The sequence below is a fragment of the Lagopus muta genome, chromosome 1 (assembly GCF_023343835.1).
Source record: "Lagopus muta isolate bLagMut1 chromosome 1, bLagMut1 primary, whole genome shotgun sequence".
NCBI lineage: Eukaryota > Metazoa > Chordata > Aves > Galliformes > Phasianidae > Lagopus > Lagopus muta.
Window position 1 is genome coordinate 90,721,939 of NC_064433.1, and position 14,919 is coordinate 90,736,857.

Sequence of the window (14,919 nt, forward strand, 5' to 3'; positions counted from 1 at the left end):
AAGCAGTGTAGCCAATTTTATGATCAGTATTTATTTTGCAAGACATGATCTTGACCTATAGTTACGCTGCTTGATATTTCCCATCAAATGAGCCTCTTTTCAACTACTTGCAATTTTGTCACTTTTCAATTTATTTATGCTGAACCATTCTTACCTGCCATCTCAGTGTTGTAGATGTAGACCTGAGAATTAAGTGAAAAGGAAAGTTTTATGCATACTGATACAACTTTCCCTGTCTTTCTTTGAATAGTGTCTGTGCTTCCGGTATCATATTCTTAAATCTAAAAAAGTGTTTCAATATTCTTTTAAAAATATTTTTGAAAACAAAAACAAGTCCTTATTCAAGATTTTTTTTTAAAAGGTTAACAGTCTACACTGCATTGAGAAACATAACATTAGTACTTGAAGCTTAGCCAAACAACTGAATAATTTAGTCCATTATTTGGGAAATGTTACACATAATTGAATTTTCTGTTTGTGTATGGGTTTTGTTGTTTCTCCCTGATGAATTACAAGGTCTTGGGCATTAGCCTTTCTCCTGCAATGCTATATTGTAAATATTCTTTAGTTTTGTTGTTGTTGCTTTAGGATCAGGAAGGTACAATTACAAAACAAAGTCTAAATAGTTGTTTAGGAAATAAAGACCTTAAAGTACATCATATGTGGTAGTAATTGCATACACAGCTATTGCCCTCCCTTTTCCACAGAGAACTATGTGACATTTAATAATTCTACATTTGATTTTGAGAATTGAGCATTGTTCTATGCATAGCACAATGATCTCCATGGATATGAACCTATAGAATAATCTGAAAATTAAGCATATTGGCCAAATATATTATTACACTGTAAAATAAACAATATTTTAATTGCACTCTTGCATCTCCTGAATCTTGGGATCACCTCTACTTCTTTTAATGTAGCCAATTTTTCCTATTAGTCATTTTAGATTTGTTTCACACTTCTGAGGAGAAAAATAACATAAAATTGAATTAGAAAACATTTCTATTATTCTTTTAAGCTACCAAGAGCCATTTTACATATAAACCTTATTATTATTAATATGTTCCTTAGCATCATACACACTTATTGATATACAGTAGAAATATTTTACTTTGCTCATTATAAATTTGAGAAATTGCATGTGACATAGATCACATGGATCTTAAGCTCATGGTGTCCCAGTGTCTGGATTTCCTGTAATGTAATGCAAAAAGAATTAGGGATCATCACATATCCCATTACCCCTTTGGTTTTATTTCTTCTACTATATTGTATGTACATGTATTTTTTTGTATAAAAAGCCATGTTTGTTTATGTAACATGTGTACATGTACGTACACTAACATTCCAAACAGAATACATGATTTTCTCAGAAAGGGAACAAAGATGGTGGGTGTTTTGTTGTTTTGGAAGAATCCTAGAGATTGCTTTAATATATGTAGTGCTGAAGCTTTCCTGGAATTAAAAAATAAAATTAAATTAAAAAAGAAAAGGAAGAAATATATTAATTAACAGTGTGTTTAAGTCTGTATTTAAGTCTAGGAAGGCAATGTGTTAAAACAAGTGTGCCTAGTTTAAACAGACATTCAGAAAAAACATATAAGGTAATAAATATGATACACAGGCAATGTGACACTATAATTCTGCATGTAGTTAATAAAGAAAAGAGCACATTCCTACCCTGACTCTTTTTCTGAGCTCCAGTGTTCCCCTTGATGCAGGTTAAGGGGAGGCCACAGTGCTGACAGCCAGTCCTCCTCCAAAACTTCTCAGATCTTTCCCTTACAGGCAATGACAAAGAATGCTTTTTGATAGACTCAGGAGCAACAGGAGCAACAGCTTAAGTCACCAAGTAATTGTTGCTCTGCATGCAAAAAGCCAAGTTTAACAGTATAATTTGTTTTCACTCTGCAAAAGCTATTTGAGTCACCTCAGTGGCAAACAAGATGTTTCTCTTTGTTCTTATCAGAAGCCTTTAGTTGCCAACTTAAAAGGCTTTGAGAAGTAGCTGACAAAGCAGCTTAAGAAATGCAGAATAGTGTTCACCTGTGCTGTGCCGTGTGGATCCTAGCTCTTTGATGAACTATTGAATTGCATCTACTATGACAGGCAGCGATAAAATTAATATCATTGACTGTTCTCCTTGTCTGTGTGAGCTTTTGGGTAAAACGCAGATTCTTTAAAAACATGGTATGTGACCTGGATCACTGCTCCACTTGTTATATTGCAACTGATATTTTATACCAGAAAAAAATGTATTGAGATGAACTAAAAATACTGTTTGATATACGCCAATTATCTCTTTTGTCATTGCTTGTAGTCATTTTAATAAATAGCCTCAGTAGAATTCTGGGAAATATGAGAATGAAAGAAAATAAGCCATGGAAAAAAACAAAAAAAACCAACAGATTTATCACAAAGGGAAAGAATAATTAATTTAATTTAGCTGTCTTCATCATGTGCTTTAATTTGAAAAAGCCTGCCTGCTTTTTTCTTCTTCCTTGTTGCTTTCCAGAGTGAAAAGATGTGAGTAACGTTATCCTCTGTTCTTCACCTCAAACAATAGGAATATAAAAAATCCGAAGATACTGGCAAGCAAAGAGTCTGATTGGCAATACAAACACAGATGCATTTGAGTGCATATCCCAGCACACAGTTGTGTAATCTCATCAGATTTACTGCAGATAAAGAAGAGAATTAGTCCATTTTCCTAAAATGGTTAAGCCATTCTGTCACTAAGTTGTCTGTGAGTGTGTGTGAGTATGTACCATCTGTGTGAAAGCAGCCAAAGAAGACTTTTGATTTTTTGACATATGATGTCTTATTCATGTGGCTTCAACTACATGTATGTTCCTTATTCTATAATCTATCACAGTTGGTCATCCTCCTGTAGCTCATCATGCCTCATGTTTCTGACAACTCTTCATACATAGTTTCACTATCATTGCATAAAGTGTATCTCTTCTTTTTCCCAGCCCATTTGTGACCTGAACACAGCAAGGATTATGTGAAGAAAGAAAAGACATGAGATTAATTAATCAGATAGTACTCACATTTGAACACTATTATGCTAGCTTCTATTGTCCCAATTTTTTAATATCCTAATATTTGTCGTCATATTCTTTTGTAACTGTATTCTTTTGCACTACGTGCGTCTCATTATATTTTCTCTTGTTCTTTTCTATATACTTATTTGTTCTTTTCTACGTACATTTAATAGAATATAAATAGATTAAAATACTATTATAGTTCCTACTGTCTGCACAGAGGCAGAGTCAAACAGGCTTTCTTAGATTGCTCTTTCTATAAAGTGATCAGATATCAGAAGATTAAGAGGATATTAAACTTGTAATATTTATATATTAACAGAACATAACAAATATAGAAGATATCAGTCTCATAGTACAATAGTGGATTTCAGTAAGCAATTTAAGAAAATGTATGAGGTGTGGAAAAGCATAGCAAATTGTATGTTTCAGAAAGATTAAACCAGCTCTTCCACAGAGCTACTGATAGTTACTATTCATTGTAATGACAGCAGTCTTCTCTTTTTTAATTTGACTGATGGTCACTCACCCATCTATAAAAATCCCATTTTCATGAGAAATGTTTCCCGCACACAGACCAGCAAATGTCAGGCATGCGTAAAAGTTGCTCCTTAGTTTCGTTTGCGTTCCCTTTTCTTGGTAACGGTTGATGGATTGAATTCAGAGCATTCAAGGCTGCTTGGATGGTGCTCTGGGTAGCCTGATCTCGTGGGTGGCAATCCTGCCCACCATGGCAGGAGGTTGGGACTGGGTGGTCTTTATGGTCTCCCTCCAATCTAAGCCATTCTGTGATTTTATCATTCTGTGATTCAGGTCTTATAAAAATGTGTGAAATCAGGGTAAGTCATTCACAATAATGAGCTTCACACAGCAGTGAAAATGTCCCTTTTGTTTTAAAGCAGAAAGTTTTGTGGCCACTAATACGACCACCATATCTGCATTTGTCAGCATGGAGTACCCGTCAGGTGAGGAAGGCACTCAACAGCCATAGCTTTCTTGATTAGAAAAGACTGGTAGTTGGCCCATTACCTTGTTTGTTACTCTGGATAAATCAAAAGAACCTTAAAAATATTGTCCAATCTAGCAGGAATTGAAGCCCTTACTCCTAACAACATGAGAAGTGCCACGAGAGCAGGGACTGTTAGACCATGTGCAGCCTTTGTCTGGGTCTGCTGGCATTGGCAATTTATCTGAATTCCCAATGGTACTTCAGTGTAGCATAGCTTTCTTTGCACTTTCTACAATATATATCCAGCTATTAGTTTGAGTTGTTGAACCACCACAGGACCTGCAGTGTCCAGGGCTCCCTGGCTAAGTCCAGGCGGGGCCTTGAACTCTGTACTGACCCAGAGCCCTCATAGCTGAACACTTAGTGGGGAGAGGTGCTAGGGGGTCTTCTGGAGTGGTTATGGCCACAGGATGTGCTGCCATGCATGGGGAAGAGCACAGGACCCTTAGGAAAGTGCCATACACCTACACTTGGGAAGCATTCAGGTTGTATCTTATTGCAAACAATGTCTTGGGGCTCTGGTGCACAATGCACCTCAACTGTTTTTACAGTCTCATTCAGCACCCCTGCACATCGCACCAACAGCACTAAAACTGTTTTGCAACTGCTGGATAAACACCTTCTCCTACTCTCAGCCCAAGCTGAGACACTAGCAAGTCATAAATCACTTTCTCGAAGAGTTCACCAGAGCTTTGCAGAGTGTTCTCTTTGTATGCATTTATGTATAACACAATCAAAAACTAAATGTCATGCATTAAACATTAACTAAGGAAAATGATACTCATTACAAAGGTTTTATAACTTAAAACACCATAATCAAATCCTGATAAAGCTGTAGTAGTAGCACATTCATAGGTGTGTTATCATCTGTGATGCCAATTAAATTGCCAGTACTTCTCTGTATGTGCCCTGGTATTTCACTGGAGAAAACTTTAGTGTCTTTGAATTGTTCATTCAGACACCCTGCTAATTATTTACCCATTAAGGCAATATTTTATTATCATCCCCCAGGCTTTACAAAAGTCAAATCTTATACAGTTCATATAATTAGTAGCTCAGAAAGTCGCTTCTGTTAGATAAAGTTAGGGAAAATAAAATGCCTCTCAGTGATTTAGAGGTTAGAAAAAACAATGCTGTGTGGTAACAAACACAAAAACAAACTTTTTGCAGGGAGAAGGGATAGTCATCGATGCACAAATAATATCTGCAAATGATCTACTTAGCTATTAGCTGAGTGAGGGAGATGCTGTGATAAAACCTTTGAGAGTGCACATAGAAAACAAAATTTCCTGCATACATAAGCATCTAGTACAAACTTTCAACTTACATGTAATGTATTTTACATAGGCTGTCATTTTGCATGGTGAAGATGGCTTTTTTATCCCTTTCCAAATACAAAACCATAACGTATTAATAATTAAGTCTCTGAGTTTCTGATTTGCCCATCATGCACTCTGTGCACTGTGTGAGTTCTGAAGAACAAAAAGTAGAAATGATAGGAAGCTGGGCAAAAGCTAAAATCCTGCTTCATAAAGGAGTTCGGTTAACATTGAGCGTGTAGGTAGTTGTGTTGATTATGCTCTTTAGGGAGTCATATCTTTATCCTTATTTTAGATACCATGTGATTTTAGGACTCTGGAGTTGAATGCCTCAAGCACTGTATATGGTTTGATATCACAGTGAGTAGCAGTGATGCAGTCTGTTATCTCATAGCAGATCATTTACAGACTCCAGTTTTGCAAAGTGTTCTGTACAAATTGGAAATGGAACACAAATACCATTGACTTATTTGTACAGTTTTCCTCTAAGTGTTGATTGGAATTGCTTTGAGCTGGAAGTGGTCTTACAGAGCCTTAAGCTCCATGAAAGAGGCCAAACCATAGTCAGTCTTGCTAAAATATGCCAAAGAATTAGAGAGAATCTTCTTTTCTTCATGAGAGGACCAGGATTTACAGACCATGAGTTGTGTTAAGATATACTCAGCTTGTGCCTGTTTAGTAGCAGGCCATAAACAACCTGCCAAAATCTAATTCATAACAAGTCAAAAGAAATCATAGTCCTTAAAATGTGGCATTGTACATGTTTTCTGTTAAATAAACTTTAAAAACTTTGATAGTAAATCTAATTTTTACAAGTTTTCCATGGAAAATTATAAACAATTACATCTTGTTAAAGTTGAAATTCTGCCATTGAAGCATAATATTTGCTGGCAGAGTCTAAGCTGTGTATGGCAGCTGAAGTGCTGGTATTTCAGTCCTGTGCTGCATATTCAGTGATCTTAATAGACTGTTTTGTTTCACCTTGAATGTTGACAGTGAGCATTGAGTTCACCAAGAGATGAGTTCTCCCAGGCTTGTGAATATGCAAGAGTTTTTCAACTTGTTTAGGAAAGGCTGGATTTTATTTGAAAGTATGCAGTAATTGTGATTGTCTTATTCTACATTTGGATGTGGGGAGGGTTCTCAACAGCTTCATAAGCATAACCATATGAAAGATGCCCTGCTGTCTTCTTTTTGGAATGTATGGGATACATCTGACATGATGGTGCATGTATTTGGGTTGGCTTCAAAAGAAAGTAAAGGATCTACATATTCGCCCATTTTTTACCCTGGCATTTTCATGAGTGTATACATGCTTTCTTTTAAGACAAAAACAAATCAAACCATATTGAAACTTTAAATACACTCCAGAAAACCATTTCAGAATAAAACAATTGCATTTTTAAATTGGTAGTAATTTTCTCTTTGAATTCTGTATTAGTGAAAAGCTTAAAGTTCAAACTTATCTTGAAAGGGGAAGCTGTGTTTCTTTCAGTCCAAAGTGTTTTATTATTTGAGGAATGGAAGGGAAGATGGAGTTATTTAATGTCTGATAGAAAAGATTTTGGAAGTGATAAGAATTTTAAAAAGTATTCATTTGACTGCAAAGATAACCTTGAATTGCCAACTCTTTAATCACAGACTTCTTTGTGTGGCAACACACATATGAAAGGTAGCTATTAAAACAGTATTCATCTTCAGATAAGGCATGTTAGGGTTTGGGCATGAGAAAAACAGGAGCAAGCGTTCATGCCACCCTTCCCACATTTTACTTTACTTCGTCTCTTGCTTCCTTCCAGCAAGGTAGGAAGAGTCAGCATCACCAATACTGCTGTCTTCCTTACACCAAACCCACTGTCATTCCAATGATTGGAAAATTGCCGCTGACTGTAATCACATAGGTATCAGACCAGCAGCTATTTAAAGGGAAAATCCCTGCTGTTCCCACCTTTCTTATCTGTAGCACCAGAAATACATTTATTTTTTTTCTTCAATGACAGCAGGACAGAATTCCTTCTTCACATCCATTCAGCATAGTCAAAAGAACTCGCTGGGAGAACTGCTGAAATACTTGAGTCATAATTAAGCTCTTATGCTTACATTTGAAAAATTGGCTCTGGATTCTGGTAAGGAATCAGCAGTTACTTTTTTTCAGCTCCTCTCACTCCTTGTCCCCCAGACACTTAATGAAACCCCTTTGGTATCAAACAGGTGCTTTGGAATCAGAAGCAAAACTAATCTGTGCATATGTTATCTAAAAGTTAGTACCTTTTAATGACAAACCTAGTTTGAATTGACAGTTTATCTGTATAATTCATAATTCCTGGTGTTTATTTATAGAGCGTTATTGCCATATTGCAAGAGAAGGAAATGCAGCCTAGTTCCTGTAACACAGTGTAAAGGAAACAGTCCTGAATATGTCGACACAAGAAAACTCTACATGGGTCTTAAAAGTAATAATTATAGCAAGAACTTTCATTGTACTGGTGAAAATCAGGAGGAATTTGAGCCTGTGCTGTCTGTACATGCTAGAATTGCTCTTCAATTTGTTTTTGTTCTGTTTGTTGACGGGAAGTCAAAAGACAGTAACTGCAGAATATACTGGTGTGTGTTTAAATGTGGTAGCTGGAAGAAGAAAGGAAGAAATCTGTTTAAACGTGTGTGACAATTTCTGAGGACAGTTTAAAAATAATATTTCAGAATGCTAACGAAGCACTTTTATGAAAACATATTTTAACTAGTTGTTTCTGCTTTAAAGGCCAGCAGTGCTGTCACCAGCAACTTCTGGGACTCCATCTCCAGCTGGGTGGGCAGTGGGCTCTGATCATTGCAATATCTGTCCCCAGGGCAGCTGCTATCCCAGTTGTTTATTAACACGGTAAAGAGTAGCCTGAGGCTTGCTGTAGTTTTGTGATGGATTTATTGGCACCTCTTTCCTAGTCTCCAAAGATTGTTGCAGCAGCACCGCACAGCCTTTATTCCAATAAGGTGCAAAGGAGCCTCTGAATAAGAAAGTGGGCAGGCGAGGTAGGAAACCGGCATGGCTCAGCAAGGACCTGCTGAGAGAACTGAGGGCGAAGAAAGGGGTGTACAAGCTCTGGAAACAAGGCTGTGTCACCTGGGAAGAGTACAGGAATGCCGTCCGGACTTGCAGACGTGGGATCAGGGAAGCCAAGGCGCAGGCAGAACTGAACTTGGCAAGGGACGTGAAAAACAATAAGAAAACCTTCTACAGGTACATTGCCCAGAAGAGACAGGCCAAAACGGGCGTACCTACTTTGGTAAATTTAAAAGGAGAACTGGCTTCAACAGATGAAGACAAAGCCGAGGTGCTGAATGAGTTCTTCACCTCGGTCTTCACTGGTGGCCAGGATTCTAGTCTTTTTCACGTCCCTGAACCCTGCATCCCCAAACCTCTATGTGGGGACCAAGGAGGTAAATCCCTCCCCACTGTAAGGGCAGAGCAAGTCCGAGAGTGCCTCCTTAGACTGAATGAATACAAGTCTATGGGGCCGGATGGCGTGCATCCCAGGGTCCTGAAGGAGCTGGCTGAGGTGGTTGCCAAGCCGCTTTCCATCATATTTGAGAAGTCGTGGCTGTCAGGTGAGGTCCCGGACGACTGGAGGAAGGGTCACGTCACTCCCATATACAAGAAGGGGAGCAGGGAGGACCTGGGGAACTACAGGCCGGTGAGTCTCACCTCTGTGCCCGGGAAGATCATGGAACAGATCCTCCTGGACAACATGCTCGATCACATAAAGAATAAGCATGTGATCCGAAACAGCCAGCACGGCTTCACCAAAGGAAGGTCATGCCTAACTAATCTTGTGGCCTTCTATGATGGAGTGACGGCATTGGTGGACGAAGGGAAGGCGACCGATGTCATTTACCTGGACCTGAGCAAGGCCTTTGACATGGTCCCCCACCACATCCTCATCTCCAAATTGGAGGGAAGTGGATTTGATGGGTGGACAACCCGATGGATAAGCAATTGGTTGAAAGGCCGCAGACAGAGGGTGGTGGTCAATGGCTCCATGTCCAGGTGGAGGCCGGTAACAAGTGGTGTCCCCCAAGGGTCTGTCTTGGGACTGGTGCTCTTTAACATCTTTATTAATGACATCGATGAGGGAATTGAGTGCACCCTCAGCAAGTTTGCTGACGACACCAAGCTGAGTGGTGCGGTTGATACGGTGGAAGGAAGGGATGCCATTCAGAGGGACCTCGACAGGCTGGAAAGCTGGGCTCGGGTGAACCTGATGAGGTTCAACACGGCAAAGTGCAAGGTTTTGCATTTGGGCCGGAAGAACCCCAGGCACCTGTACAGGCTGGGGGGAGTGGTCCTTGAGAGCAGCTCGGCAGAGAAGGACCTGGGGGTCCTGATGGACGAGAGACTGAATATGAGCCAGCAGTGCGCTCTGGCAGCTCGAAAGGCAAATGGGATCCTGGGCTCCATCAGGAGAGGGGTGGCCAGCAGGGACAGGGAGGTGATTGTCCCTCTCTACTCGGCTCTTGTGAGGCCCCACCTGGAGTACTGTGTCCAGGTGTGGAGCCCTCAGTACAAGAAAGACATAGAGATTTTGGAAAGGGTCCAGAGGAGGGCGACTAAGATGATCGGGGGGCTGGAGCACCTCCCCTATGAGGACAGGCTGAGGGAGTTGGGCTTGTTCAGCCTGGAGAAGAGAAGGCTGCGGGGTGACCTCATTGCAGCCTATCAATACCTGAAGGGAACCTACACCCAGGAGGGGAGTAAACTCTTCAAAAGGGCTGACAACAGCAGGACTAGGGGAAATGGTTTTAAGTTGAAGGAGGGAAGATTTAGGTTGGATGTTAGGGGGAAGTTCTTTACTAGGAGAGTGGTTAGGCCCTGGAACGGGCTGCCCAGGGAGGTTGTGAATGCCCCGTCCTTGGACGTGTTCAAGGCCAGGTTGGACGGGGTCCTGGGCAACCTGATCTAAATGTGCATGTTTGGTGGCCCTGCTAGGCAGGGGGGTTGGAACTACATGATCCTTGGGGTCCCTTCCAACCCGGGTGATTCTGTGATCCTTCCTAGTCTCCAAAGATTGTTGCAGCAGCACCACACAGCCTTTATTCCAATAAGGTGCAAAGGACCCACCTAATACGACCCTTCTGTAGGTGCCATCTCAGGGGACTGTGGACAGGTCAGACCTACCTGTAAGAACAGGGGTGTCATCCTTGTCATCAAGGCAGTGAGGACAAGCATCTTGAGCCTTGCGAGTCTCCATTATTTCAATAAGGAAATCATATCAATAGAATTGACGGATGAGAAAGTATCCAATTCTTTCTATTTATTAATATACAGAACAGACATAGATCATAGACAGTGTGCTTGTGTTTACTGACATTAGTGAAGTTTTCTAGGTGACAACTTCAAGCAGCAGCAAGGGCTGTCAATATATTAGGAAGCTGTCTCTTTCAATGTTTTCACATCAGATACCAAGAAAAGCATTTTTTTGTTGTCTGTAGACCAAAACAAAAACTTTTAAGTGGTGAGAATAATATGTATCTAGGTTGAAAGAGAACGCGTTATAACTGCATGAAGCAGATTTTACCTATGGCCAAATCTTGCTGGTATTAATGACATTATTTTCTTGTTTTGCAGCTTGCAGGCCTGGATTCTATAAAGCATTTGCTGGAAATGTAAAGTGCTCCAAGTGCCCTCCACACAGTTCAACCTATGTTGAAGCTACTTCAGTATGTCAGTGTGAAAAAGGTTACTTCAGAGCTGAGAAAGATCCACCAACTATGGCATGTACCCGTAAGTCTGATCCGTACCAGTCTCTGCAATTCTCTTGCATGCATCATTTTTGTATTTAAAAAAACAGTGGCACATTTTATGAAGAATCCTGCTAAAAATTACCAATAGAGATTTTTTAAATCAAATTTTGAACAGCAGAATTTTATTTAGTACTGGTATCCCTGAAAATACTGACATGTTTTGTACTTCAACGATTTATTAACTTGTAGTTCTGAGAAGTAATATAAGGTTTGTAATCACTGTCATAGAGATAGCAATGTTGAATTTTAATTATCAGTATATATTTTGAAGACATGAAAATATGTGCAACGTCCAAAAAACTGAGGATGCTTATAAACAACAACAAAAAACTGATATGGCATAAACTCCTGTCTCCTCAGATTAAAAAAAATAAATAAATAAGAGTACTGTTGCAATAACTAGCAGTGCACAGTCAATTTTTTGGTGTGTCTAATCATGTAAAAGTAGCTGAGCTGACAGCAGTAGAGTCAAACCTTTTCCCATGCTAACGGTAGTGTCACCATACGGCACTGTTCTGGGTAAATTGGGAATATACCACACAATTTGGATTCATGAGGTTTTAGGCATTCCATATTCCTAAGATCATTACATAGACTAAGCCTTGTCTGTCTACTGAATGGGAGTGATCTTCATCAAAAATGACATTTCACAGATCCATGGAGCTTATCAGAAAGTTGTCTAATCTAACCATAGAGCATTCAGAGGTGAAGGGTAAGTCCCAGTCTCCAGCTGCTGAAGAGACATAATGTCATGACACATAAGGTTCAAATAAGGACTTCAACCCAAGTAGCACAGTCTGCTGTCAGACCACTCTGGAGCAAAGCACACAGGCCTGTCATTTTTCACAGAATATGTGAGGGGGGAAAACAGTGTTTATCTGGACTTCCCACAGGAAGATGGGCTTACATATAATTCCAGTCAAATGAGTGCCCTGAGCACAGGCCTTGAAAACTTACCCACAGAACTAACACACAATCCAGGCACCCTTGACAGTTTCATGCTTAAGACAATAGTTTCACTCATGCATTATGTACATCTGAATCCATATTGTTTATGTCATTGATTTTTCATTTACAAAGGACAGTTCTCTGAAAAATTACTCATGTATGGCAAAAGGTTTCCCTCATTGTCTTTCAGGGCTCGGTTTTAAATCCTGCTACTCACTACTCTTGGTAAGGTTTGTGAGGTGTGTGTGATCCATGTGGCATCAAGGGAGTGGGTACTTACAGCACCCTGAATCCCTCTTCCTCACACTATAAAAAACTGCAGAGAGCTGCTTTGGTTGAAAACTGTCAGTAAAGACTTTTTGCCAGACCACTTTTTTTTTTTGAGGACATCAGGCAAAGCAACCAAGTGAACTGAGGAAAAGAAGAAAACAACCACAACATCTCATCTCACTTCAGCCTTGAAGAAATAGTAAGGGAGACAGTGAACCATATTCTAGTTTTTGCCTTGTTCCTTGTTCAGTGCCACCATGCATTACCTCTTATTCAGCCTAGATTGCAAGGTGTCAGTACTTCATTGAATGTAACAGCAGATATATTCATCTTATACCTACAATGATGATTATTTCACTAATTGTCAGCTCTGCAAATGACTAAGCTTCTGACAGGCAGACTGTGCTCTTATCTTCTTTCACATCATCAGTAATGAAGAATCTGCAGACCAAATTATTCCCTAAGTGGTATATTTAGCCCCACTGCTTTCAAATTATGCTCTCAGTTATTAAAATTGTTTGTCATAAATGCAACCTCACTGCTTTTGGAGGATCTGTACAGATGTGACTAATTTAAATTTAATAAACAAAGATACTAGTGATGTATGAGACAGGTTAGAATTTAGCTTGTTTCTTCCAAACTGTCATGCTTTGCTCTAATAAGAGGAGATGAAAAGTTAGGAAAAAATAAGCCACCTACAATTCATAAAGAGAAAGGGCTGTACAGTAAGAAAATGATTTTTGTACATAACTATTTTTGGACCAAATGTACATTTTTTATGTCAACCTGCAAATTTGTGTTCTGACATGTTGGTCACATTTTTCTTCTGACTTTTTAATCGAGAGTCATTCTTGAATCAAACACAGAATTAATAGTGAATTCACTTTAAAAACCCCTTCATCTTCAAATATTTTAAACCAACTACATTCATGCCTTTTTTATTTGCTCCCTAGATCCTGCAAAGCAAGATGGCTAAAATAGGTAGATCACAGCATTGTAGACTCACATAGAGGGCTTAGGTTGAAAGGGACCTTAGAGAGCACCCAGTTTCAATGCACTGCTGTGTGCAAGGTTGCCACCCACTAGATCAGGTGCCCAGATTTTTTCTTTCTTTCTTCGCATTCCTTTGTGGGGTTAGACAATATTTCTCACTCCAGTATTTTTTCCTTGGTACTGGAAAACTTGCATAAGCAGCAGCATGGAGATTAATGGCCTTGATTAAAGACGCCATGCATTTAAGAGCCTAGCTTCAGGCATCCATTTTTTTTTAAGCTGAGCTTTGAATCTAGTATTATTAATTCTGCACAAGTGCATATTGTATGTTTTTCCTAAATTGTACAGTATTTTATAGGAGTGTGTACTTTGTAGAAAAGCATAATAGAAGGGAAAAAGAAAGTGACATTAGGATGTATTGTTAATTACTTTCTCCTAGCCTTTTTCCACTTGATTGACATTTTTTATCAATCTCTTGCTACTGTTCTTTATCCTTATTGTATTTCTTTGCCATATGTGAATGTACTCTATCACTGATCTCTCTGTACATACAGTGAGCAACAAATAGCAGCATTACCTAATTCTCCATCTGATTACTGTGTACATAAACTCTAACATTTTCTACTATAATGTAATTGGATAGATTGATCCATCTTTTCAAGGTCAGAGACAGGCAAATTTATGTTGGGTCTCTGGGTCTGAATATGTCTCTTTTCATATTAAGAGACATATTAAGACATATTGTTTCATATTAATTAAACAATTTTGCAGCAGTAGTGCTTATGTTCTGTTCAGTAACCACTGCTACAAACTGTATCCTCTATACTGAAGCTCCTTAAGGTCCACCTCTATTTTCCAGCAGTAAAATCGAGCAACACGCTTGAAGCCTTTGACTCTACTGCTGCTATTGTTATTTATATGCATATATTTGGGTGCAATTTATGATTATGCTCAGACTTAGAATATTCCTTTGCAGTCACCAGTTCCTATCATGAGGAAATCCTTCCTGCCTCACTGAGAAAGAAATAAGTAATTCTGAAAAGGCAAAAGTGTCATACAGCATTCCAAACCAAGTGGCAATATTCATCTATATTGCATATATGTGCATATATAAGAAAGCTACTATGAGCACAGGGGACACAGCTAGATGCTGATTCTGGGTATTCTAAGGAGGTGATTAATTTCAGCCACATTCACTGTGAATTTAGTAGTCAAGTAGCACCCAATTATTACAGTTTAGTAGTTGGTAATGAACAGTTCTCACTTGAAAAAGCAGAAAGTATTTTCCAGACTGTCATTGCCCAGTGTTTAAATACTACATTGCCTTCACTGGACTTCTGCAGCATTTTGACTGCTCCTCCCTCCTTCCACGAAGGGCAAAATGCACTTCACCTTCATGGAAGGAGAGGATGCACAAAGAAGTTAAATGAGGTACAAATCACTGCATGAGGCATAAACTCAGCTCTGTAGCTTTTGGAGTGAGTCCTCTTCTCCATAATAAATCAGTTCCAGTCTGCTCCACAGAGAGTGTAGA

At 39.2% G+C, this 14,919-nt stretch overlaps 1 protein-coding gene across 8 annotated transcripts in view; it reads left to right on the top strand.

The window, feature by feature from the left end:
- The window catches only part of EPHA6 (EPH receptor A6), a 504,987-nt gene that overhangs the window by 237,265 nt on the left and 252,803 nt on the right, over positions 1-14,919 (top strand). For all 8 annotated transcript variants that reach the window (XM_048934207.1, XM_048934201.1, XM_048934203.1 and 5 more), the window contains one exon: positions 10,999-11,154. In XM_048934207.1, the coding sequence (XP_048790164.1) occupies positions 10,999-11,154 (156 nt within the window). The remainder of the gene's footprint in view (positions 1-10,998; positions 11,155-14,919) is intronic.